Consider the following 25,921-nt stretch of genomic DNA (forward strand, 5'->3'; position numbering starts at 1 on the left):
AGCCTGAAGGTCTACACTGGGGCTTTGCTCCACTTCCCTACCCTCAGCTTGTTTTAGGCTGAAGCTACCTAAAGTCATCAACCAACTCTGTCAGATGGCACCTGCCTAGGGAATGGTGCCACCCACAGTGGACAGGTATTCTCACTTTAACCAAACGATCAAGATAATTCTCCACAGGCTTTGCCAGAAACCTCTCTCTCTCTCTCTCTCTCTCTCCCTCTCTCTCTCGATCCTAGATTCTGTCAACAACTAATGCTAACTTTCTCGAATCCTTCCAGCATGAGGGAAGAGGCATCCGAGTGAATCTAGATATGACAGATTCCTCCATCGTATCCCTCCGCCCCCCAGGCTCAACCTGCAGAAGGAACAGGGAATTTAGTGGAAGAATAGCCTCTGCCACCATCAGTATTTCTGGTGACCCCTCTTACTCATTCACGGGGAAAGGACATGCAGCCTCTCCACCTGTTGCACTGGAACCCCCAACATGACCAAAGCCATATTGTTACCCAAGGCGAGAATTCACAGACAAATGACTTCCTAAGGATGTGTTCCCCGGCAGACAGATAAAGAAGGGGAACAGGCCAGGGAGGATGCCAAGGACACATGCACACAAATGCCCTTGTAATCTTTTTGTTACAGTCTCAAATTCAGACCTACCAACTGTCCGGTGGCAGCAGAATTCATGAAAAATGTAATTATAGTGATACAGTTGAAAGCTACTCATCTACAAGAACAAATGAACTAAAGGCATAGGCAATAAGCTGGGTAAAACTCATGGGCTGGGAAAACACAATCCATACTCCAGGCAAAGGCGAATCTCCTTCATACACAGAGGTCCCTCAAATTGTTAAAAGGAGGACTAACCATTCGCTAGAAAAATAGGCTACAGCCGGGCGGTGGTGGCGCACGCCTTTAATCCCAGCACTTGGGAGGCAGAGGCAAGCGGATCTCTGTGAGTTCGAGACCAGCCTGGTCTACAAGAGCTAGTTCCAGGACAGGCTCCAAAACCACAGAGAAACCCTGTCTCGAAAAACCAAAAAAAAAAAAAGAAAAAAAAAAAGAAAAAAAAAAGGCTACAAATGTGAATGACTATGCTATCTCTCTGTCTGTCTGTCTATAAACAACTCTGTATCTAAAACAACGTACATAAGAAACCAGTAGCAGTGGCTTCCTGTGGGAAAGGAGAATTGAAAGCATGGACACTGAAGAGATAGGAATTCTTTCCTAAGCATTTTATGCTTTTGGGTTTGGTTTCTGAGGCAGGGTCTTGCTGTGTAGCTCGAGCTGCCTCTGGAGTGTTGGAATTACAGGCGTGAATCATGGCTCGCTTATCTTTCAGTCTCCCCTCACCTTTATATGTTTGTGCATGTATCTGTGTAGGGAGTACATTAACCTGTGCATGCATGTGTGGATGCTCACCTTTGTATGTATGTGTATGTATCTCTGTACAATCATCCTGTAAAGGCATGTGTGGGTGACTTTGGGTATCTCCCTATGTTACTCTCCATCATAATTTTGAGATAGGGTCTCTTACTGAACCTGGAGCTCAACAATTTGCCTGTCTCTGTCATGTCCAGCACTTGTCTTAAAGGCGTGTGCGCCGTTCTGCGGTTGCAGGAGACCTGAGCTCAAATAGCACAGCTGGGCCCTTTGCTCACTAAGCCATCTCCCTGGTGACAGAGCCCACCCTCTTCAGTTCAGGCCGATCTCACTCAGTTTTCTGTAGCAGAGGGTGATTTTGAACTTGTCCTCTGCCTCCACCTGTTGGGATTACAGGTGTGTGCTGCCACACCCAGTTTATGTGACGCTGGAGTCTCTCCTTCCCTCCCTCCCTCCCTCCCTCCCTCTCTCCCTCCCTCCGTCCCTCCCTCCCTCCCCCCTCTCTCTCTCCTCTCCCCCCTCCCTTTCCCTTCCTGGAGATCTCTATTGCCCAGGCTGGCAGTCTTGAGTGTCCTGTCTTGATCCAAGAGGGACCCATTGCCTGATACTGTTTGATGTTTGAATTCTGTACACATAGTTTTCTCTGTCGTCAGAACTTTTACATTCCAAATTCTCACAACCAAACTATTAACCAGTTTATTTCAAAGATAAATCTTTTGCTATCCAAATGCATCGGGAAGTGTACTTTACAACACGAAAGCAATGTCCCCTAAAATTTGGAGAAGGATTCCTCACGCCTGGGGATCTGTGGCACTGTACCATCTGACCATCGCCGCGAGTCCCCTGAGCCCACCACCATCGTCTCTTCCAGAAACCACAGTCTCCAGCACCGTGGCCTCCACAAGGCCCCTAGGTACTCACGCGCGCCTAGGCGGCAGGGGACAGTTACCTCCGAAGGATTCACTGCAGGCGACACTAAGCGCGGGTAGACAGATCCTTGGAGGATCTTCGCTCAGGGCAGGTAGAAAGGCAGGTCCAGAGGTCACTTGGGAGACCAGGACCGGAGACGCGCCCTGGGCAGACCTGACCGTTGCTGCAGGGGGTGGGAAGGAGGGGCGTTCCGCAGCCAGTGCCTCTATTCAACACCGGGAGAGGTTCTCTAAGAACTTTCCGTGACGCTTCCCTCGCTCCCCTCCCTCTGCAAGCGTAGGTAGGATTGTTTCCGCTGCAGCCAGTGAGGGTCGCTCTGGCTCTCGCAGCTCAAGTCCCGCGGACCAGGGTAGGGACAGACAGGGTCCTGCGAAGTGGCGCGAGGCAGACTGAGAACGGGAGGAGGCGGGCCCCCTGCAGCCGGGGTGGAGCCAATAGCCGAGCCAGAGAGGGAGGCAAAGGCACTCCCAGCCATGGGCCCGGAGTGCGGGAGGTCCGGGGGGTCTCCCGTGCTGCTGTTGCTGCAGCTGTTACTTCCCGCGTGTCCCCTGAGGAGCGCCCTGATGTTTCCAGGTGAGGGTGCGAGCCGGGAGCGCCTCTAGGGCAGGTGAAGTGGTGGTGGTCATGGGTTCCAGAGCAACTAGTGGGACAGAGAGTTCAGAGACCCTGTGCTACCTGTCCAGGAAAGGACATGGGAAGGGGATTCTGAGCTGGCCCTATCCTCCTTTCAGTGCTTCCCAACTCCTAGCTCTGCTCCGAGGCTTCTGCATCTCCAGACTATTTTAGGTCAGAGAGTCTTCCTCTTCCAGGAAGGACTGATCCTCTGGGGTTCTCGGCGTTGTGCCCTGCCCATGGACTTAGCTGTTCCATCAGGCTCATTCCCCTTGTCTTGGGTCTAGGCAACTGTATGGTGTTTATACCGGTGCCTTATGTTCTTCAAATGGGGTGTCTGCCTCGCGGTGCCTGGGGACTGCCGCTCTCTCTTCTTACTGTAACCTCTCCTCACTCTGATATGGACAGGGCCCCTACTCTCCAAACTCCATACAGCAAGCACATGGCTGACCCGAAGGCGGGGGAGGCACCAGGAAGGAGATGGGAAGGACTGTGAACTGGTTGATGGGCAGCCTGGAGGCGACCTGATACCTAGGAACTCTGCTCCGTTACAGTTCTGATAGGGATGAATGAGGGCTGTACTGCCTTTAGCCAGGGGATTGGTAATGATGGACCTCATAACAGCGTCTCTGTTCCCCAACCCAGACTGGCGTCCTCAAATTCCACTTTAATCCACTCAGACTCCTAGCTCCGTCCTTGCCTCCTTTCTGAAGGTATCCCTGCAGGACTGCACAGAGATCACCTATATCCTGTACCTTTGGTGACCTCAGGCCACCAAGATGTAGTTCTCCACACCTAGTCGAGTCTTCTCTTGACTAAGAACTCTTTTACCTCCAGGAAGGCGTCTCTATCCCTTCCCTCTCCTCCCCTCCTTTCTTCTTCAGCCTCCACTCCAAAGCCACACCCTCTTCCCCACGATGGCTCATTAATTAAGAAGCACACGTGCTTCACGGAGGGGGTTCCTGGAGCTGCTGCTATCCCAGATTTTTAAAATGGTGCATCTGTGTACCATGGAGGTACCAGGTCTACCTGGGGGCTGCTAGGGAAGGACAGAGCGCTGGACCTGGAGTTAAAGGTGCGGAGAACTGAAGCCTGTTCTCTGGAAGAGCAGCCTTAACCTTGAACCACCTCTCCAGCTTCTGTTCCAGACTTTTGAGAGGAGATGGGAGAGGAAAAAGATTGGCATGATTCAGAAAAAGCAGAGTCAACCTCAGAGATAGCTCTCAGCCTGGGCAGAGCAGGGGTCAGAGCTGATGGTGGGTGGGGTTCTTTTGGGCTTTGTTTTTCTGTGAGCTGGGTTTGCTGGAGGACTGAGAAGGCTCCCTGCTGGCTCTGGCAGCCAGAGCCTGGCTCTGCGGGATAGGCCCTGTGAGGGTGGCTAGGACCAGATAGGAGAGGGGAGGTAGGAACATTCCTGAAGAACATTCCAGCACCCTCTGAGTAATGCTTGGCTCTGGAATCCTCTTGGAGCCCCCTTGGAAAGGCCTGGCCTAGGAGCACCGAGGCTCTGAACCCCAGCTCCTCCATTTCCCCTCATAAAAGCAGGAGGATTCTGGGCCAGGTCCCTCAGGGTCCCACCATCAGCATCAACCCCAACAGGAGCTCTGAGCAAGACATCTGGTGGTTTCTTACTCAGATGGCAGAGGAGACAGACAGCCTCTGGCTACACATCCTTCACCCTGAAGGCATCTGCTGTCCATTCTAAAAATACCAGAGGAGGCTGCCTCCTTCTTCCCACCCCTTCTGCGCTGGGGTCTGGGCTTCTTCTCATGCTCTCTGACTCCGAGCCAGCTCCCCAAGGTCTGGCCACTCTCAGATCCCCCAATGGGAATGTTCTTGGTGCCTTAGTTTCTCTTTTGCCACCTCCTGGCTGCTGCTCCATTCTAGGGATGCCCTATGAACGCCAAGCCCGGGAGTGCTGCAAATGGAGCCTGGATTTCAGGGCTTCACCTTCCCTGCTGGCTTCCTGCTTCTACCTGCTCTGATTCTATTCTGTCTTCACACCAGGAAATGTCCCTGGAGAGCCAGTTACTCCCCACTGGATCCTGGATGGAGGACTCCGGCTCAAAGTCACCCTGGAGGAGCCGGTCAGTATCTACAACCCTGGGCCTCAGTCCCTTTGTCTTTCTCCAAAATGCAGTGTGATGGTTTTTCTGGGATTCTCAGAACCAAACCACTACACCCTTAAGCCACTCCCTGTCAGGGCGGGTGGTACAAGGAGACATCTAGATGGCGTGAGCCTGCACACATGGAAGTCATTTTGAGCTTCCTCCCTCCTACCCCTTCTATTCCTGGCCCTAACCCTCTCCTCCACTGGGGAACATCCAAGCTCTCCCCACTCAACTAGGCAGACAAGAGTTCAGAGTTTGGGGCCCGAAGCCTTTCTGGAGCTGCTTTGTGTGTGTGTGTGTGTGTTCTGTTCTGTTTGGTTTGAGACAGGGTCTCACTACGTAGCTCTGGTGGACTTCAAGTTGTGAGCCATCACACCAACTTCAGAAGCGTCTAAAGGAAGGACACACAAAACACCCTTCTTTGGCCACGTTTGTGGGGATGATGTGGCTCTATGAATGCATTGTTGTCCTGTAATCTCAGCTTTCCTGGCTGGAATCCACCTGTGGCAAAGAAGCAGCGGTCCATTTCCCTGATATCTCCAGATGAAAGCCCACTCCACTTTGCTTCTCCAGGACACTACCCAGCCCTCTCTCTACTCCTGCCCATCACATTCTCCCCAGTATAGTCACGCCCCAGCTGTGTGCGCCATTATAGCTACGCTGCAAACTGAGCGGCCAGCCTTACAGAGAGGCACACTGAGCTCCAGATGGCTTGTGAAATTGCTCATGCTCTAATAGCTCATTGGTTCCAGAAGTCTGAGGCCTCCTACGATCTAAACGACTTCAGACAATTGGCTACCTTCCCCCTTCCTCCCTACAACTACTCAAACTAGAGAGTTTGATTCTGTATTTCCAGGCAAGAGAGGGCAGCCCCACTGTCCAAACCCAAGAAAGCATTTCCACAATGTCTATGGGTTCCCAGGACATTCCAACTTAGGGCCTTCCCTGGGATCCCCCAGACCTCTGGGATTTCTCTCACGTAGCCAAACAAAGCTGACTTGTGGAAGGGAGGACTGGATGCACACCAGGGTCGCCGTGACTGTGGCTTCTCCTTGCCTGGCTTGGCCTGTGACTGAGTGGAGAATCCCAGAGGGCTCTGCTTTGCATTAGGAAGCCTGTGAGGGCAGGGGGAACGCCAGCAGTGTGTCTGTTTCACAAACAGGATCATACTGCAGGGTGGGACTGAGGTGCAGAAGAGGGGATGAACACTGGAACAGAAGTGAAGGCAGCAAGGGCTGCGGAGGGACAGGGACCTCCCATCGGGGCTACTCCCTTTCTCCCAGAGCAAATGTTTGCTTATAAATCAAGAGGCTTTCCAACCATATAAGCTTATGTTTGGACCTTTGAGGGGCCTATGACCAGGGAAGTGAGGGCCATGCACTCTACACCTGCTGGGAAAGGGCTCCCCTGCATGACTCTTGGCCAGGGTCCCAGCCCAGTGCATTTTGGGATAAAAGAGGAGAGCCAACAAGGGTGGGGAAAGCATTTTTAAAAAGTACAGCAGCCTCTTCCCTGGAATCTCCTGGGCTAGTTCCAGTTCTGGCTTCTAGCCAGGTTGAGTGGACAGAAGGAAAGAGGCAAAGTCAGGGAGAGAGGAGAGGTGACTTAGAGGGCCAAGGCCAGCTCTTCTGACATCTAGCTGAGAGAGTCAACACTTTGGGGGGGGGCTAAGTTGGGGTTCGTGTTTACTTTCTGAGCTCAGTTGTGAGACCAGCCTGGAGTCCACATGGAATTTTAGAGGACTAGGCACTGTGCCGGAATTGGAGGTGGAGAAAAGTCTGGGTTCCATCAGGAAGGCAGCAAGACAAATAACAAGGAGCTGGGAACAAAGCTCAGTGCTTGGCTTGTGTAGCATACACAAGAGCCTGGGTTTGAACTGCAGCCCCAAAAACAAACCGGCAAGCAAACAGAGCAAGCCCTCAGGCAGTACCTACATGGCTGAAGCCGCAGCCCACCCAGTCATGATACCTTTAGTGCCCACTGTTTTTCAAACCCTTTCTAGAAGCAAAAGAAGAGGGCCGACCAAGGGAAGGCCCAGGAGCCCCTGGCAGGCTGTTCGTGCATATGTAAGGGGCCATTGACACAAACACAAGCGCTGGGAACATCTTTGAGTTACCACCCCCACACCGGCTCACTCTTTGCAAAGCTGAGACCTGTCGTTCCTATGAGCTTCTCTCCAGCCAGCTCTAGAACATCCTTCCTGTTCCCTGGCAGGCAGGTGGCCCAGAGGCCTAGTGTGTCACTGCATTCCTTCTTGGTCAGATCTTGAAGCCGGATGCGGTGCTGGTGGCTTTAGAAGCTGAAGGCCAGGATCTCCTGCTTGAACTGGAGAAGAACCAGTGAGTATCAGCCTGGGGTTTGGCTGAAGCCCAGAACAGACCCTCTCGGGAGAGGATCAGTGCTTTCTGAGGGAGGCTTGGTGGGCAGAGGCGTTAGCCACAGGGAGAGTGGCTAATGAGGTTAAAGTGGGCTGAACCCAGTTGTAGGTACCTACACACCATCTCAAGTCCTGGAGCAGCTTGGTGGCTCCCTGCTGCAGATCAGCGAGTACCATCTAGTGGACATTTCTATATACCAGTTCATTCAAAAGGGACAATCCTAGGCAGGCTTCCACAGATGCGATGGCAGGGACAGAAACACTGTAGCTCCAAAGGTCACTATCCAGTAATGACAGTTCCTCTGGCCGGCTTGGAATGTTTCCATTTGGAAGAGAGAAGGGAGGGAAGAACTTGGGGGAGTCCCAAGTTCCAGCAGGACCAGATTGCAGAAGGCATTTTAGTGCTAAATATCCTGGATTGAAGAGTCAAAGGTTTTGAAGTGGTAAATGAGAAAGAAACGTGTCTCCCGGGCTGGTGCCCTGGGTGCATGGGTGAACAAGATGGAAATGGAGGTTATAGACGCTGTCACCCACAGTTTCGCTTGCTCTGTGTCTCTTTTCCCGTTGGCACTGCCGAAAGTATGCTATTCGCTTTTTCCTTCTCCATGGAGTCAGACAAACTGGGAACAAACTGTAACCCCATTCCAAACCATAACTCCAGGGAGTGCCACACCCTTACCCACTAAACTGTTTTGTGTGTTTGTGCACACATTGAGTGTTTTCACATACGAGCACAGTCAGCAAAGAAGCAAAGTTGAAGCGGGCGTAAGAATGACTGGATTACAACAACGCAGGACTGTGGTGGGTAATCTGAAGGACAAGCTGAAGTTGCAGTCAGGGTTTTCTGTAAGAAGAACAATTGAAGTCAGGCCTGTGATTTCTGCTCTGTAGGAAGCTGGGCAGGAGGAGCACAGGGTCAAATTAGGGCCTGCCTGGGCTATAGAGTGAGTTCAAGACTGGCCTAGGCAATTTGGCAAAATCCTGTCTCAAAATATAAAGAAGAGAGGGAGGAGGGGAAGGGGGAAGAGAAAGAGGAGGAAAAGAAGAAGGAGGAGAAGGAAGAGGAAGAAGAAGAAGGAAGAAGAAGAAGAGGAAGAGGAAGAAGAAGAAAAGAAGAAGAAGAAGAAGAAGGAGGAGGAGGAGGAGGAGGAGGAGGAGGAGGAAGAGGAAGAGGAGGAGGAGGAGGAGGAGGAGGAGGAGGAGGAGGAGGAGGAGGAGGAGAAGGAGAAGGAGAATAAGAAGAAGAGGAGGAGGAAGTTGTCATTTGGTGGGGTCAGGGGAGGGAAGGAAAGGGACCCTTGCCCAGGTGGGCTCAACAGAAGATGCTGGCAGGTGGAACTTTGTTTTCCTGGAAGTTGGGGATAAGCACCAGTGAGGGTCAGATGGACACAGGGATCCAGCAGTCTGAGAAGAACTGCAGGGCCTGGGATCTCCCCAACAGATGCCCAGCAGGGCAGGAGTATGCAGAGCTCATGGCCCTGGCCCCATGGGGCATCTCTGCTATAGTGTCTTCTGACTCCTTCCTCATCTACCTGCTGCAGGCCCCACAGCACCAAAGGTCCCTGCCTGCTCCTCCCAGGGGTTCCCCATATTCCCATCCCCATGTCTAAGCCGCCCAGGGATCACCCCAGGCCTTTGTCTTCTTTTATTCGGAGGGTTCCCCTCTAGGAACAGTGCACAGCCTTCCCAGTCTTTTCTCTCAGACACACTGCAGGTGTCATTCAGAGCAGTTCAGGTAGCACTCCGGAAGGAATGCCTGAAGGCAAGCTGCTGGTGACGGTTTAAATTCAGTGACTCCTAAAACATACCTGCTTCCCTGCAGGCTCCTGGCCCCAGGATACACAGAAACCCACTACAGCCCAGATGGGCAGCCCGTGGTCCTGTTTCCCAACCACAGGGTGAGATTCTTTCATAGACTCTGAGGACAGCGTGAGGGATGCTGGGAATGCACCCCCCCCCCCATGCCTACAATATTCCTTTCTGCATTCCTAAGGAGACTGTAGCCAGCCTGCTTGGCTGCCTTCCTCCTTACCCCTCCAACTTGAGACCCCACTGAGATTGGAGTTTGAGTTCCTCTCTCTCTAGGATCATTGCCACTATCGTGGGCGTGTGAGGGGCTTCCTGGAATCCTGGGTAGTTCTCAGCACCTGCTCTGGGATGAGGTAAGGAGTTAGGAGAAAGGGTCTGGATCTGGTGCAGAGGTGAGAGCTCATTTTCACACACCCCTGCACTTTTCTGCATTCTAGTGGCCTGATTGTTCTCAGCCGCAATATCAGCTACTATCTGCACCCCTGGGCTTCTGGGGACAACAGGGACTTCTCAACCCACAAGATCTTCCGAATGGAGCAATTGTTCACCTGGAGAGAGAACTCCAAATACAAAGCAGGAATGGCCAGCCTTCCTCATGTTCTCCAGAGCAGGGTAAGGGGCACAGACTAGAGTGGGCATGGTCCTTCAGACAAGAAGAGACAGGAATGCAGATCTGGTTGGGGTGTCCCCGGTTTAATCCAGAGGCTGAAGAATAAAGTTTGAATGAAAGTTTTAACTGTTCTTTCTGAGAAATGTGGCTGGTGGCCAGGACTCAAGGCAAGCAGCCTGACCCTCACCCTTTGCCCTTCCCAGGTGAGGCGAGAGGTCCGCAGGAGCCCCAGGTACCTGGAACTGTACATAGTGGCTGACCACACCCTGGTGAGAAGAGAGAGACCTAAGAGGTCTGACTGGGCTGAGTCAGAGCCTGCTCAGCCCCTTATGACCCAGGGATTTCTGCCTTTGCAGTTCTTAGTGCAGCACCAGAACCTGAATCACACGAGACAGCGCCTCCTGGAAGTTGCCAATTGCGTGGACCAGGTTGGGTGGTTAGGGCACTGACGGGAGTGAGAATGTGGTAATTGAGAAGCTCTGGCTCCGCACAGTGGGTGGCTAATTCTAGCCTCAAATGGCCTCTTCCTCAGATTCTCAGGTCTCTGGATATTCAGGTGGTACTGACCGGCCTGGAAGTGTGGACGGAACAGGATCGTAGCCACATCACGCAGGACGCCAACGCAACCCTCTGGGCTTTCCTGCAGTGGCGTCGTGGGCTGTGGTCTAGGCGTCCACACGACTCCACGCAACTGCTCACGTGGGTGTCCTTTTGACACACGCGGGTTGAGGGGTGGCCCTTACTCCCAGCTCCACCCAGTCATGCCTTGCTCTGCCACCCCCAGGGGCCGCACCTTCCAGGGCACCACGGTGGGCCTGGCGCCTGTGGAGGGCATGTGCAGTGCAGAGAGCTCCGGAGGTGTGAGCACAGTAAGCTCCGCGGGGGACCTCGGAGGGGGAGGGGCTTAGGCAAGGCTTGTGATCATCAGCAAAGCCGGGCTCTCCAGGACCATTCGGAACTCCCCATCGGCACAGCATCCACCATGGCCCACGAGATAGGCCACAGCCTGGGCCTCCGCCATGACCCCGACGGTTGCTGCATAGAGGCAGATGCAGAGCAAGGAGGCTGCGTCATGGAGGCAGCCACAGGGTACGCACAGAAGGTCGTGACCCCGGACATGGATGTGGCACCTGCGTTTCTTTGGTTACCCCTCAGTTCCCTCTTCTGTAAAGTGAGGGTGATAACAGCCTGTTTATGGGGCCTCAGTGGGAGAAATGCTAAGAAGTCTCAGCATGACATTTGGACTAGGACTAGGGTAATCCACTCTTGATCTTTGGTCCCCTAAGGGCTTGGGCTGCCAGATCTTGACACACAGCCTCCTGAGTGTCAGCCTCCCGTGTCACAGGTTTCTTGTGTGATTACGCGAGTCCTTTCCTCTCTCTAGACCTCTCTTCTCTGGACCACTCGCTTAGCTCAGGAGGTAACCCCACATCTTTGTCCGCTGTGTGGCTAAGCCCAGGGCCCAGAGTGCAATAGCAGCCAGAGTTTAGGAGGTGGTAGTTCCCACAGGCCAGATGGTCCCCACACCGTCCATGTCCGCTTTCTCCCACAGGCACCCGTTCCCGCGCGTCTTCAGCGCCTGCAGCCGCCGCCAGCTGCGGACCTTCTTCCGCAAAGGGGGTGGTGCGTGCCTCTCCAACACCCCTGGCCCGGGGCTCCTGATGTTGCCCACCCGCTGCGGCAATGGCTTCGTGGAAGCAGGAGAAGAGTGTGACTGTGGTTCTGATCAGGTTAGGTTAGCGTCTCGGTCCCTGGGGTCCAAGGTTGACCCCTGCTCCCAGACTCTCCCGGGTCTGGCTTGTTGCGCCATCACCACGTGTTCTGTTCTCTCCTTTCTGACTCCAGAAGTGCCCAGACTCCTGCTGCATTGCCCACAACTGCTCCCTGCGTGCGGGGGCGCAATGCGCCCACGGCGATTGCTGTGCGCAGTGCCTGGTGAGAGATAGGGACACTAGGGAGCGACCTGTTGGTACCTGAGCTGGTACCTTCTAGTCCTTCTAGTCCTTCTGAGCTTGACCCTGTGGGTTGGTCCACTTGACGCTCCCTCAGGCTCTGGCAAAGATGTCAGTCTCTCTATTGTCTCTTTGCCCTTCTCGATGGGTCACTGGTGTAGCTAAAGCCCGCAGGCACGCCTTGTCGTCCCGCTGCCAGTGACTGCGACCTCCCTGAGTTCTGCACGGGTGCCTCCCCGCATTGTCCTGCAGACATTTACCTCCTGGATGGCTCACCCTGTGCCAAGGGCCGTGGCTATTGCCTAGACGGTTGGTGTCCTACGCTGGAGCGGCAGTGTCAGCAGCTCTGGGGGCCTGGTGAGACTGCGTGCTTGCTCTGATGCCCTGAGCGCTTCTGGGAGCTGCAGTTTCCTACTGTAGGCAAGCTCCACCCGTGGAACCGAGGCCGGAACTGCTCAGCTTCTTCTATCTCCATTCTTCCCCAGGATCTCAGCCTGCCCCTGAGCTCTGTTTCCAGGAGATGAACTCCATGGGGAATTCACAGGGTAACTGTGGCCAGGACGGCAAGGGCAGCTTCCTTCCTTGTGCACAGAGGTGAGGTGTGCAGCTGCAAGGCTACCCTTTCAGAATAGGGCAGGGCACATGAGACATGTTACCACCTTCCATTTCCTCCCCAGGGATGCTCAGTGTGGGAAGCTACTGTGCCAGGGCGGGGAGCAAACCCCATTTGTGCTGCAGCGTGTAGTGACTACGAATCCCACAATTCTCCTCGGGGGTCATGGGGTGGCTTGCCAGGGAGTATTTATCCTCCCTGATACTCAACTGGACCAGCTTGACTTGGGCCTGGTGGAGCCAGGTACCCGCTGTGGACCTAAAATGGTGAGCCCTGCCTCCCCAACCCCTCCTGGTCATTGAATCTGCCATGCCAGAGTGTCCTCCTCATTGCCCAGTGGGCACAATGCCCATAGGTGTGCCAGGATAGGCACTGCCAGAATGCTACCTCCCAGGAGTTGGAGCGTTGTTTGACTGCCTGCAACAACCATGGGGTGAGTCGCCTAAGGGGTCAGGGTAACCCTGGAGGTCCTTGATCCTGTGTGACTTTTCTATCCTCTTTTAAGGTTTGCAATAGCAATCATAACTGCCACTGTGCCCCAGGCTGGGATCCACCCTTCTGTGACAAGCCAGGCTTCGGCGGTAGCTTGGACAGTGGCCCTGCACAGCCTGCAAGTATGCCAGTGGTATGGGAGCAGGCAGATACCACCTAGATGCCTGCTCGGGACTCAGCAGCCCTGTCCTCCACAGACCGAGACGCCCTCCCACTGCCCATGCTCCTCAGCTTCCTGCTGCCTCTGCTCCCTGGGGCTGGCCTAGCCTGGTGCTACTACCGGCTGCCAACACTCTGTCAGCGACCCTGGTGGTGTTGCAGGAGGGACCCCGTATGCAACAGGTGGGCTCAGCGCCAACCTCTGAGGGCTCGGGTCTCTCTTTCTGAGCCTGTCCCTGTGGCTCCTGCTTTTCAGAACTCATCAGGGCACTGGGGAGTGGGAGCTACAGGGAGCTGGGGCTGTGGAAAGCGGCTGGAGTTTTGTTTCTTTAGGTGTAGTGAGAGCCCTTAGGCGGTAGGAAGAAGTCCACGTGTGTCACTGCCCTGACCACACTCACTGGTGCCGCTCTTTGCTCCTTCCCACACGGCAGCTCCCCTGGCTTTCTTCTGCATCTCCCAAGGGGCTATGGCCTCACCTTCATTTCGGTGTTTTTGTTTATTTGTTTGTTTATTTCATTTTAAACAAATTCTAAATGGTCTTTGTTCTGCTGTGTCTCCGAAGACTTCTCTAGCTTCAAGTTTTTAACCATCTGCCTCATCCTTTGCCCAAATCACTCTGCCACCCCCTTTAAGTTCTTCAGCGTTAATCCCAGCACATCTTTGCGCTCCCTTCCACTGGCCAGCTATGGTGCTGACTGCTTTTGTGCCAGGACTCAGTGTCCCTGCCCTCTGCAGACCATGATGCTACAAACCCAGTTCTCTGACTGGCAGGCATGCTACATGATAACACGTATGGCCCACCCAGGGTCTCCTCTTCACTGGACCCAGACACTATGTCCATGTCTGGCAGTCTGAATCTGGAAGTGTTCCAGGCTCACAGAGGGAAAGGGGAGAATTTGGGCTGGAGACGTGAACAGAGCAGTACAGGCAGGGAATGGCACCAATGGGCCCCAGGAGCCAGGGAGGAGGCCTCGGAAGGGCCAGGTGATGATTGGGGGTCTGCAGGCAGAGAAACAAGGTGGCATGGCAGCTGGCAAGGGCACCACAGGGGAGTAGCAGCTGTACACCACCTTTAGGATGGGGTCTCGAGAGCAGCGGGGAATGTCTGAATGAAACAACAAAACAGCAAGGCCTTGTGGGAAAGGCACCAGCAGCCAAAGATGGCTCCGGAGTCAAGAGTGGCAGGGCACCTAACTGGCAGGAGCACCTGACAGCTCAGCTCCCACCCCCAGGGGTGCAGCTCCACCCCTCAGCTCTAGATGGGACCTAAGCGAGCCCTACATCTAGAGTGAGTGGGGCTGGAGTGGAGTCAGCCTGGGAGAAACAGTAGGTTCGGAGAGAGAAGATGGCCACAGCCTTGGAGGTCCTAGGTCTTGAGTCGGGTCTGGACACTTCAAGAATGGAGCAGGAAGGTGGAATCTGAAACCTGAGCGTGGACAAATCAGTCATTTCAGAGCTGGGACTGTCATTTCATGCTTTGGGGAGGCGAGTTCCTTCGCCTTGCTCAGGTCACTCTCTGACCTCCTGATCTTATCTGCTGCACAGGACCATCGACGGCCCCTGCAGGGACCACCCGCTGGGCAATGTTCACTCCTTGGAGTTTGGCTTCATCACCACTGGAGAGTCCTCACCCCTGGGTGAGTGTGGTACTTGGGACAGAGAAAGAAGTGAGGGGTGGAACTTGCCGTCTGCCTTGTTCCTTTTTTTCTTTTTTTCCTCGAGTCAGGGTTTCTCTGTGTAACAGCCCTAGCTGTCCTGGAGACCAGGCTGGCCTCGAACTCACAAAGATCTGCCTGCCTCTGCCTCCCCGAGTGCTGCTATTAAAGGCGTGTACCACCACCGCCAGGCTTGCCGTCTCTCTTTTCGGCACTCACTACCCAACCACCTTCACTCCTGGACTCAGCCCCAGGCACCTCTAGCCAATAGTGTTTGTACCCTTCCATGTTGCATTGTTTTCAGAGCCAGAGAATTCTGTACTTACCTAAGAACTACCCTAAGAAGCTTGTGCCACGCATACCTGCCTGATCCCCAGGTAGGTGAGGGATCCTGCTACCTCCCCCTCCCCCCACTGCCCAGTCACCAACCTCTTTCTCAGCTTGTTGCTCACTATTCAGATTTATGGGTTTATATCAATAAGGAAATGAGATGCAAGCCTCTAGGGAAGCTTTGTCAAGGAGACCAGGATGCTGGAAGCCCTAGGAACGGAGAAGGGAGAGCCATGGTTTTTTTTTTTTTCTCAGGCCCCAGCCCTTAGTGAATGACCTCTCTTTCTGCTGTTTCATTCTTCACACAAGTCCAGAAGCTAAGATCCTGTCTCTGGAGAAGGGGACTTCCTGAGGTGAGGAGACAGACAGGTGACCACTGCCACTCCAGGAACCTGGGCCCCAAGGGCATCACCAGCAACTGAATTCTTGTACTACTGATGGACTGATGTGAAGCCCTTCCCCGGGACCCCCAGAGCTACCCCAGGCCTGAGAGTTGTGCTAGTCTGAAATGTCAGGATGTTTCTAAGCAATAAATTCACGAGCTCTATCAGTGCTGTTGGCTGCCATTTGCTGAAAGAGTTTGAGAAATTTTCTAAAGAGACACAGAGGTATCCACTGAGAAATAAAAACCTAAGTAACCACCTCTGGGTGTTGTGGTGCACACCTTTATCTCAGCCCTCAAGAGACTGAGGCAGACAGATCTCTGAGTTTAGCTGGGTGTACAAATCAAGTTCAAGAAAAGCCAAGGTTACAAGGAGAAATTCTGACTTGAAAATAAACACACAAACAAAACCAAAGCAAAATTAGTAACACCATGTTATAGACAGGGAAGGCAACATGGTGGGGGCTCCTAGGAGAGTTGGGGTCCAGCACCAGAGACAGTATGGCAGAGCCTCAAAACCAGTGTGGCAGAAGTGGGGCTATTGCTCTTTTCTGACGATAGGGGAGGTTTCATGGCATTAACCTGAGGCGGTGTGGGACAGGCAGGGGAATCCCTCAGTCTGATGAGGGGTCTTAGCTCCGGGATGTCTGTTAGCTGGGGACTCAGTAGGTGTCTGTCAGCATCTGCAAGTGAGAGAAGGCTGCTGTAGACATTATGGCCTGAGCAGCATCTGGATTCGAACTCATTTTAGGGCCAGGCTCTCTCCCCTGCGTAGGGGACTTGCTGTTTCCTTTCCAGCAGCTATGAGACTGCTGCATATGAGCATGGCCTAAACAGCCCACTGCCCAAAACACAGCACCAGGCCATCTTGATTTCCCTTGGTATCTAGCCATTGGCAAACACGGGTTCTTTATTACAATTTTAACTATTAATATTAGCTAATAATGTGTATATAATGTGCATCATATACGTATGTATGTATGTATGTATGTATGCATGCATGTATGTAGGTTACAGAATGGCTACAAAAGGGTTAAAGACACTGAAGCATGAGGAAATGGAGAGATGGCTGTTAAGATGTGTTTGCCAGGGTTCACCTCCTGGCAAACACATCAGATGGCTCACAATCACTCGTAACTCCAGCTTCAGGAGATCAATACCTCTGGCTTCCATAGGCACCCACACACATGTGGAGAGCACAGTTAAAAATAAAATAAACCTGAAATAGCAAAAGTTAAAGCATGAGCTGAATGGGGAATGTACTTGCCTGGCGTGCACAAAGTCCTGGGTTATTAGAAATATTCGCAGTATCACACAAAGGACACCCAGACGAGTGCTTCGGTGAGATAAACTGCACCCCTGGATCAAGAGGGTGCACCCCGAAGAACAAGCACACCAGTGGGAAGTGCACTTGAATCTTTTCTAGTGAAGGTGGTAACTGTTCTTTTTAACAATGGTGGTCTGACCTCACACTCATTGAAAGACTCAGTGCAGTCAGGTGGTGGTGGCGCATGCCTTTGATCCCAGCACTCTGGACGCAGAGGCAGGAGGATCTTTGTGAGTTTGAGGATAGCCTGGTCTACAAAGCAAGTTCCAGGGTGGCTAAGATTGTGTACACTCTGTCTTGAAAAACAAAAACAAACAAAGATGACTTGGTGTGAAGGAAATGAAGGAACTCGAGCAGGTGGTAGGACAGCAGGTTAGGTCCTAATAGTCTTACGGTATATTGGCTTGGCTGTGAGGTCCAGCGAAGCTCAGTCTCTCTTGAACAAAGGAGATGTTTTTTATAAAATTCCATCATGGCACACAACAGCTAAAGGCCTGCTTGGGAAAGAACCAACTGTGGTGAGTGGGCTAAGCCCAGCCTACTCGCTTCCTTTGCCCAGGAAAGAGCCAGCTGGGGTGGAGAGACCAAGTCCAGGCCACTTGCTTTTTCTAGGCCTCTTCTTTAAGAATTGTACTTATATTTTAAATAGCTTTAAAAACAGAAAACTATGAATGTGAAAATTAGCATAAACTTTAGTGTTCTTAAATAGAATTTTTCTGGAACACAGTCATGCTATTTCTTGTGTTGATTGTGGGTGGGTGGTCTGTGCTACAGGGACTAGCTTGGGAAGCTGCAAACACAAACTTCTAGCCCCTTCTGTAAACAGTGTGTCCCACAGTGCACTGCAGCATCTCTGGGGCAGGTTTTGTTTGTTTGTTTGTTTGTTTTCTGCTCAGCAAGGTATGTGGAACACTGCCACCCTGTATTGGGTCATAATGATGTCACTGTGGAAGAAAAATCATCTTTAGGCTCAATATTGTTAAGCAATGCAAACGGCTATCTTAGGTTTTATTAAGTGGAATAAAACACATGGTGAACATTTTCTTCTAACCCAAGTCCTCTGCCTGGCAGGACTCCAACATATCCGGGTCTGCTTGCACTGACTCCAGACTGGGTTGGCTGACTGCTAGCTCAGCATGCAGCCCTCCTTGACTGGGTGCACTGTCAGCCCCAAGCCTGGTCCCAGGACGGAGGCAAATTCTACCCTGGGCTTTCCAGAAGCTGACAAGCTCGGCCCTGCCCTGCCCCAGCCCCTCTGCACCTGAAGAGTTCTTCCAGAGGCCCAGAGTTTGGATCCCAGCAACCAAGTCAGCTGCCCGGAGTTCAGATCCCAGCAGCCAAATCGGCTGCCCACAACCCTCATCTCTAGGGGATCTGGTGCCCTCTTCTGGCCTCATACACACAGACACAAAATAAAAAAACCTTTTATTTAAAAAGCAAACACAAACAACAACAACAACAAAATGCTGTGTCTCAATCTGACCAGAAGAAAATATAAGAGTCACTCAGTAGGAAGGGTCCAGAAACCATCTAGCCAGAACTCTTAGCAAGGGTGGGGTAGGCAAAGGAGAGTGAAAATATACAGGGAAACTGGGCCGGGCTTCCTACAATGGTTGCTTCCTTTCTTGCGGGAATGGTGGGAGGGAGGACCTGGGTGAGAAGGCGAGGGAAAGAGGACTGGGAATCTTACAAGATGCTTCACCCCGAGCCCCAGGCAGACTCCCAGCTCTCAGCTTCTCTTCCCATCCTGAGGCTAGATGCCAGCTTGTGCTCCATAAACTTTTGCCATCTCCACACGGTCTGTTTTCCCTGCACCGTCAGTTCTTTACCAGTCCCACCAATAAACTCGGCTAACACCAAGAGTCCTGTTACAGAGGCCTGGGGAGATGATTCAGTTGGTCCAGTCACACACAAGCGTGAGAACCCAAGTTCAGCCCACAGCAATTCTGTAACAAGCTGAGTGCATCAATCCCATGGGCAGATGAAGACAGGAGGACCCCCGGGGCTTGCTGGCCATTCTAGCTGAGACAGCTCCTGATAATGACGTTGTGCTCATATGCATGCATGAATACACACACACACACACACACACACACACACTATTGTTTAAAGAAAGAATAGAAATTAAAAAATACTGAGAGACTGCCTCATTTGGGAGGAGAATTGGCAAATACAGTGCGGGATCCTGACATGATTCTCCCCTCATTTTATTGATTATGTGTGTGTGGCAGGGGAGCATTCCTCGTCAGAGGACTCTAGGGAGTTGGTTCACTTCTTCCATATGGGTCCAGACTGAACTCGGGGGTTAGACTTGGGGGCAGGAGTCTTTGTGCGATGAGCCATCTTGCCACCTTTGATTTTTGAGAACAAGATCTCAGTGTAGCCCAGGCTAGCCTCAAGCTCCTGATCCTTCTGCCTCTACCTCCCCAAGTGCTGCTTCCAAGTGCTAGGTTTACAGGTGAATCTTACTATGCCCCAGTCGTGGAACAGGAAAGGGCCATGTGTGGGAATCTGGAGAATACGAATGGTCTGTATTTTACTTCACAGCGTTGCACTGATATTAATTCTCCAGTGCTGCTCCCCCGGCCGTGACCACACCAGAGAGCTGGGTTTAGAATCTGGGCGGTGTGGGGGAATCAACATCTTTACAACATTTCCGTAAGTGTAAAACCAGCGAGTGAAAGAAAAAAAAAACTGATTTCCTAAAGTTACTGGTTCAGCATGGAGAAACAGGTCTCCTGGAGTTGCTGAGTGTTGCCAAGTGTGTCTGGGGGTTTGAGGGGGTGTCTAGGGGTGTATGGGTGTTTGTGTGTGGGGGTGAGGCTTCCTGGGCAGGTGAAACTCAAGTGTCCACTTCTCTCACACAGGGGTCTGACCATGGGCCAAAGAATGACTCTACGAAAGTCCAACTTGGCAAATACATAGTTTATTGGAATTACTTAAAATCCTATGGCGATGAACTACTTACAGGGGCACCGGTGCCACCAAACACCCACCGGTACATAGATGATGACTTTTAGAGCTCTGCATGGCCGGCAGGTGGCCCTGCCTGTCAGGGGTGTCTCCCTTCCACAGGTGCTTCTACAACCTCCAGGAGGCGCGCAGGTACCAAGGCTAGATTTGGGAGGGGCGGCCCCGCTGAACCTAAAGCTGGTGTTCCAGGCATTGCACAGCGGGGGTAGAGTCCCTTCCAGCGTTCCCATTAGTCACACCCCTTCTTGTCCTCACACATTCCAGCTTTCCCGGACCTGTGAGGTTTAAATCTTGTTTAACTTTTGAGTTTCACGAAGACTCCCCTCTCCCAGGAGGGTCTGCTCCTACTAGAAGCCAACTGCTTGTGTACAACAGGCAACCCAGTGCTCTGGGACCATTTGGATCCGCCTGAAGGTACGGCCTGGGGGTGGGGACAACGTGAGAAGAGCAGGTGTGGTTTCCTCTCAAAAGCCCGGGGTACTCCTGTGGGTCCAGACGCCAGGGTGCCCGCTGCCCTCCAGGCTTAGGAGGTTCTAGAAAGGCGGCACCACCTGTCCAGCGGGGGCTCTGCCAATCATTATGGCCTGCTACTTGGAGTCTGCCCTGCTGCTACTGCTGCTGCAGCTGCTGGGTGAGAGGCTGTCCCCTCCTTGGTCTTGGTCCCTGCCCTCCCTGGCATGATCCTCAGGGACAAGGTGGGATTGCATGAGGGTGACTAATGGGAGAGCTGGAACGCTGGAATGGACGTTCAAAAACGGCTTGTGCTCTGTGGCCAGGGGCCCCTAACACTCTGCCCCTGATGTGCAATGCCTGGAACTCCAGCTTTGGGTTCCGCTGAGCCGCCTGTCCCAAGTCTAGCCTTGATACCTGTGCCCCAGGAACTTTCCTTTTCCTTTCCTCCCCGCCCCATATGGTCGTCAGAGCTCTTGCTCCGGGGAGTTCCACAATGATTTTGAGTTTGTTCTTCTGTGCCCCATAGTTGATGTTCCTTCCACCTTTCAGGGCTGCCCCTTCTCCACCAGGGGCATCATGGGAAGGGACTGCTTTCTGAGGTGTGGAGAATGGCTCCTGGTAAGCTTTAAGGCAGAGGGGACCTTAGAGTTGAGATGTGCCATGTGGAGCGGAGCACCTTTAAGGGTGAAGGATGAGAGGCCAGGCTGGACAGTTTTAGCGCCTGAGGTGCCAAGCCTGAGTTTGGCGACTCGGTTCTTAGAAAGTATTTGCAGACCTCCTGGTTTGTCCGGATTTAGATGTGTTCAGTGGCAAGTCTGGACACAGCTGCCAGGTCTACCAGCTTCTGATGTGAAGGGTTAGGTGTTCTCTTTTCCCCGAGTGGGTTGGCATCTGTTACTTACCTGTAACTTCACTGAAACTACTGACGAATGTCCAGGTCTGTTCTTAGGAAGGACTACGGCCTGCCATCTGTCTGAATCCACATCTGGACGCCAGGGCCTGAACGTGCTCAACCCGCAGTACCCTTCCAGTGAATCTGATGCCCAGAACCCCTTTGCTGGTCCAGAACCAGAGTTCAATGGAGCAGGATAGGTCAGACCCATTAAGAAGCACCTGGCACAGGGGCAGAAAGTACAGGTCAGGATAGGAGGAACAGAAATCTATAGATTCACCCAAGGGGTTTCCATGTGTCAGAGAAGGGAACATTAGTATGTTTAAAGGAGGATGAGGGGTGCCATTTCCAGTCTCCAGTAGCTGAATCAGTTGGCCTCAGTGCCCTGCCCGGTGGAGCTGGGGAGGATGGAAGGAGTCCAATAGATCCTCTGTGGAAGCGTGCGGCAGTTCTGGAGATGGTGGAGGATGCTGGACCTCAGATTCTGGGGAAAGGTTAGGCCCAGCCACCTAGTGTTGCATCCACAACATGGGTAGATATCCCTAGGACCCGCTCATACCCCTTCCTCAGGATGAAGCCCAGTCACACCTATGTTGCCCTTGGGTTTGGGCACCCCGAAATTCCGTAGTGCGGAATGGGGAGAACCAAGCACAGAGGACTGCAGCCTGCCTGTCCCTCACCAGGGTCTGCGAGCTCCACCGGCGGGAATCGCTGCGTGGCCGCGGCCGAGGCGTGCACAGCAGACGCGCAGTGCCAGCAGCTGCGCTCCGAGTATGTGGCACGATGCCTGGGCCGGGCGGCGCCCGAGGACTGGAGCGGACCCGGCGGCTGCGTGCGCTCCCGCTGCCGCCGCGCCCTGCGCCGCTTCTTCGCCCGCGGGCCTCCGGCGCTCACGCACGCGCTGCTCTTTTGCCGGTGCGAGAGCCCGGCCTGCGCCGAGCGTCGGCGCCAAACTTTCGCTCCGGCCTGTGCGTTCGCGGGCCCTGGGCCGGCGCCGCCCTCGTGCTTGCAGGTCCGGGACCGCTGCGAGCGCAGCCGCCTGTGCAGGTGCGTGCGGGTCGGGCTGGGCCGCTAATGGCCGTCCGGGCGCGCGCAGGCCTCGTCTCCTTGCCTTCCAGGCCTCGTGCGCTCCCGCGCTGGGCTCCCGCGACAGCTGCCCGGAGGAGCGGGGTCCGCGTTGTCGCCTCGCATATGTGGGCCTCATAGGTAGGGCCTGGCGGACCCCGGCGCGGGGGGGGCGGCGGACTCGGGGAGCCCATCACCGCGCCCTGGGGTCCCTACAGGCACGGCGATCACCCCCAACTACCTGGACAACGTGAGCGCGCGCGTCGCGCCCTGGTGCGGCTGTGGGGACAGTGGAAACCGGCTGGAAGAATGTGAAGCCTTCCACAAGCTCTTTACAAGGAACCCTTGCTTGGGTGAGGGACTGGAGAGCCGGGAGCCACGGATGTCTACGGCCCAGTCCAAGCCGCCTGGCCCGTGGGGAACCCCTAAAATGTTTACGTTGTTTTATTTATTTGAGTTGGGCTAGGGGCCCTGTGCACATTCTATTATGGACGGGAGTCAGATGACAACTTGTGAGATCTATCCGTCCACTGTGTGGGTCCCCCGGGGTAGAACTAGGGTCGTCAGTTTTGGTGGCAAGTGCCTTTCTTTACCTGCTGAGCCATCTTGCTGGCTAATGTGACCCCCTTTCTGATGTAAGGAAACTGACATATTTTGAGTAGCTGCTGTTTCCAGATCGTAGATCGCAAGAGAATTTTAGGTGTCAAGGGGTCGCTAGGGACCGGAAGGGATGAGTTAAAACTCTGGTATCAATGAGGAGGTTCTTTCCTCAATCTTCTTCACTTACACTGTTGTTCACACCTCGGGGTGGAATGGCTTAATTCCAGAGTTCTGGGAGCCTGTTTGAAGTTGCTGTCTGTCGCTTAGTAGCTGAGAGTTAAACTCTTACTAATCGTGATTGTGTTCACCTGTAAAGAGGGGTGACATTTGTCAGCCTCTCCTGTGAGGATGAAGGCTAGCATTTTGTGGGGCACAGCCATCTTGTAGCATGTGCCTCCCATTCTCTGGCCATGCCTCGCAGATCCAGGGAGTGTCTCAGTTTGTCCCAAAGGAGGGGGGCCCTTTTCTAGGGCTTCCTGGCCAAGCCTTCTCCCGATGTCTCCACTCCATAGATGGTGCCATGCAAGCCTTTAACCCTTTGTGGCCTTCAGTTCTGCAGGACTGGATGAAGCCCTACCAGAATACTGGGCATTGTTTCCCACAGGTAGGTATGGGGAGAGGATGGGGAGTTTGGCGTTTCTGCACTCTCCTTACCCGGCAGGCCAAGGTGGGGGCATGAGTGGCTTGAGAGGTGACGGAGGGAGCGGCAGCCCCATTTTGTCCTCACCCCCTAGGTGTCCTCCATGTCTGTACTCACTGCTCTGGCTCTCCAGGCCCTGCTCTGATTAGGAGGTGGCCCGTGGACAGCACAGCCCACTGCTCGCAGAAGTGACACTTTCTTGCCCTCAGGCCTCTTACACCTGTGTGCCTGTCCCCTGGATTGCGGGCTGGAGGCTAGGGTCCGACTGAGAAGCCTCTGGTTCCCTGTCAGTAGGTGTCTTGGCTGTTTTCTTCCCCATCCTTGAGATGGTCACCTCACTGGGCCCCCAGGGCTTATAGAGCAGGGCAGAGACTATCCCGACTCCTAGAATTTGGAGCTGCCTCTTCCAAGCAGATGAAGCACTTAGGAGATCACACGGAGTTAGCATTGCAGCCTGAATACCCTCCCAGTCAGCCATTGCTCACCATTTAAGCCCTGCTTGTGCCCCAGGATGACCAGCGGCATTGCTTGCCACCTATGACAAGCTGCTGTGTAGGCATTGAAGACTCAGCCCCTTCCCCTTGCTCAGCATCCTACTGGCTGCACAGCCTCTTCCCTTATGGTTTCCCTAGAATAGCAGCTCAATAAACCCATGTGCACTGAGACCAACCTTGTGTTTCTGTTCTGTTGCGGCGGAAACATGGAGACCTGTGTGGCCTTGGATGCCCCCAGAACTCCTCTTGAGCCTGAATACCCGAGGATGTGTATACCTGTCTCTGGAAGAGCAGCTACCCACTAGACTGAGGGCATGTGTTGCAGCTCCATTGCACACTCACTGCTGGTGTTAGCAGCCAGCTCCTTCCCATAACCTGCACACAGGTCAGACTGGGGTGAGCACATCACATCTGTCTCCAGAGTTCAAAAAGTCTTGAGATTGCTCATCTTCACACAGCTGCTCAGTAGCTAGGAGAGGCCCCACTGAGGGATAGGTTCCGATGCCTCCGTGCCTGAGCTTTAGGCTCTCTTAGCATCTCGGCAGAGAAAAGGCATCGATCCCTGATGGCCCAGGGTGGTCATGGGCCTTTTCCTGAAGGGAGTCACAGCCAGCTGGTCACCAAGTGTACGAGGGATGGTTTCCCAAAGAAGGAGTTGGCAGAGTGAAGCTGGGTCCAGGCTCTACTCACGTCACAAAAAGGAGAGAATACCCTTGCCCACCTGCGCAGGAGTGGACACCTACAGTGAGGGTGGGGAGAGGCTGTGCTAGGGCCAGGGAGGCAGGGAAGCACCACTTGGCTCAGCCTCCTACAGCCACCAGGTGGCTTCGACACAGAACGGATGTCTGTTAAATGACTTCCTTATCTGAGTGTGCTCAACTCCACTGCTTGTTTGACTTGAGTATTTAGAATAAAATGTAGACACCAAAATTTTATTTCCTGTGTGTGCCTGAGTGTACATATGTGCACCGCGTGCATGCAGTGCCTACGGAGCCCAGGAGAGGGCACTAGAGGGCCTGAAACTGCAGTTCCAGGAGGCTGTGAGGTACTTGATGTGGGTGCTAGGAACTGAACCCAGATCCTCTGCAACGTTCTTAACCACTGAGACATCTGTAGGCATTTTTAAAAAGTGGAAATGAGGCTGGGTAGCATACACCTTTAATCCCAGCACTGGGGAGGCAGAGGTTGGCAGATATCTGGGTTGGAGGCCAGCCTGGTTTACAGAGGACAGCCAGAGCTACACAGAGAAACCCTGTCTCAACCCTGTCCCCCAAAGTAGGAATGATTCTACATAAAACTACAGTTCTGGGTAGAAAGTGTAGACATACATAAGTCTTCCAAACTAACAGGAACATGAGGTGAGAATACTGGACTTCCACAGCAGCTGGTGTCCCTATCCTAAGGCCAAGCACCTGTGTAGTATCACACAGTGGGGCCAAAGAGTCCACTTCATATAGTACGGGTGTGATTGCCTTCCAGCTCTTGAGGAGGGCTAGGCTACCCACGCAGGCCCGACACACACCTTATGTCTCCTCTATACAATCAGTGCAGAGGGAGGTAGTTCAAGGACAGGCAGAGCCCAGCGATCACTCTATCAACAGTCTTAGGGAAGGGAGGTGATACCCAGAGCCACTGGACTTAAAGGACACAGAGCCCGGATCTCCAGAGGCCCCAGAGGGGTACAGCTCTGCCAGAATGGTGAGAACAAACTATTTTTCTAAACTATCAAGACTGGAAAATGTTACACAGGTCCTAGGAAACTAGGAGAATTGCCTGTTTGCTTGTTGGGTTTCATTTACTTTTATGTCAAGGTCCTGGTTTATGTAGGGTGCTGTTTGGCCAGGTGCCGTAAGGCTGAGTCCAGCCTCCTCCTTCCTATCTCCCCTCCATCACAGCGGTTAGCCTCCATGCTCTGCCAGGAAGCGGTCCTGTGTACACATTCTAGGGCCGTGGTCCTGGCCCCGTGCCTGGGTCTCTGTTACCTGCTCTCAGCATTGATTTGGCAGCTGGCAGGTGGCATAGGTGAGGCTGAGGTAGGAAGACAGGTGCTAGAAGCATCCATGGA

At 53.4% G+C, this 25,921-nt stretch overlaps 2 protein-coding genes across 2 annotated transcripts; both read left to right on the plus strand.

The window, feature by feature from the left end:
- The first annotated feature begins 2,722 nt into the window (after positions 1–2,722).
- On the plus strand, positions 2,723–15,070 carry Adam33 (ADAM metallopeptidase domain 33). The gene is given in 22 exon segments (XM_057780162.1): positions 2,723–2,883; positions 4,930–5,009; positions 7,296–7,372; positions 9,233–9,308; positions 9,496–9,572; positions 9,657–9,831; positions 10,033–10,098; positions 10,186–10,257; positions 10,362–10,528; positions 10,614–10,698; positions 10,776–10,918; positions 11,382–11,559; positions 11,675–11,764; positions 11,943–12,138; positions 12,267–12,375; positions 12,459–12,660; positions 12,750–12,827; positions 12,900–13,008; positions 13,084–13,228; positions 14,591–14,682; positions 15,005–15,018; positions 15,020–15,070. Coding segments are annotated over 22 exon segments (2,382 nt in total). The 5' UTR covers positions 2,723–2,783.
- A 6,621-nt stretch (positions 15,071–21,691) lies between these two features.
- Gfra4 (GDNF family receptor alpha 4) lies at positions 21,692–24,007 on the plus strand. Its single transcript, XM_057780163.1, has 5 exons — positions 21,692–22,104; positions 22,154–22,263; positions 22,341–22,475; positions 23,235–23,326; positions 23,457–24,007. The coding sequence occupies exons 1-5, from the start codon at positions 21,692–21,694 to the stop codon at positions 23,505–23,507; spliced, it is 801 nt and encodes a 266-aa protein (XP_057636146.1). The 3' UTR covers positions 23,508–24,007.
- The last annotated feature ends 1,914 nt before the right edge of the window (positions 24,008–25,921 follow it).

Source organism: Chionomys nivalis, chromosome 9 (genome assembly GCF_950005125.1).
Source record: "Chionomys nivalis chromosome 9, mChiNiv1.1, whole genome shotgun sequence".
NCBI lineage: Eukaryota > Metazoa > Chordata > Mammalia > Rodentia > Cricetidae > Chionomys > Chionomys nivalis.

Excerpts from the sequence above, each read along its gene's own strand:
- Gfra4 (XM_057780163.1), top strand. The coding sequence starts at position 21,692 with ATGGGGAGAACCAAGCACAGAGGACTGCAGCCTGCCTGTCCCTCACCA. Across the intron at positions 22,476-23,234 it reads TACAAGGAACCCTTGCTTGG|ATGGTGCCATGCAAGCCTTT; the intron begins GTGAGGGACTGG and ends TCCACTCCATAG. Across the intron at positions 23,327-23,456 it reads CTGGGCATTGTTTCCCACAG|GTGTCCTCCATGTCTGTACT; the intron begins GTAGGTATGGGG and ends CTCACCCCCTAG.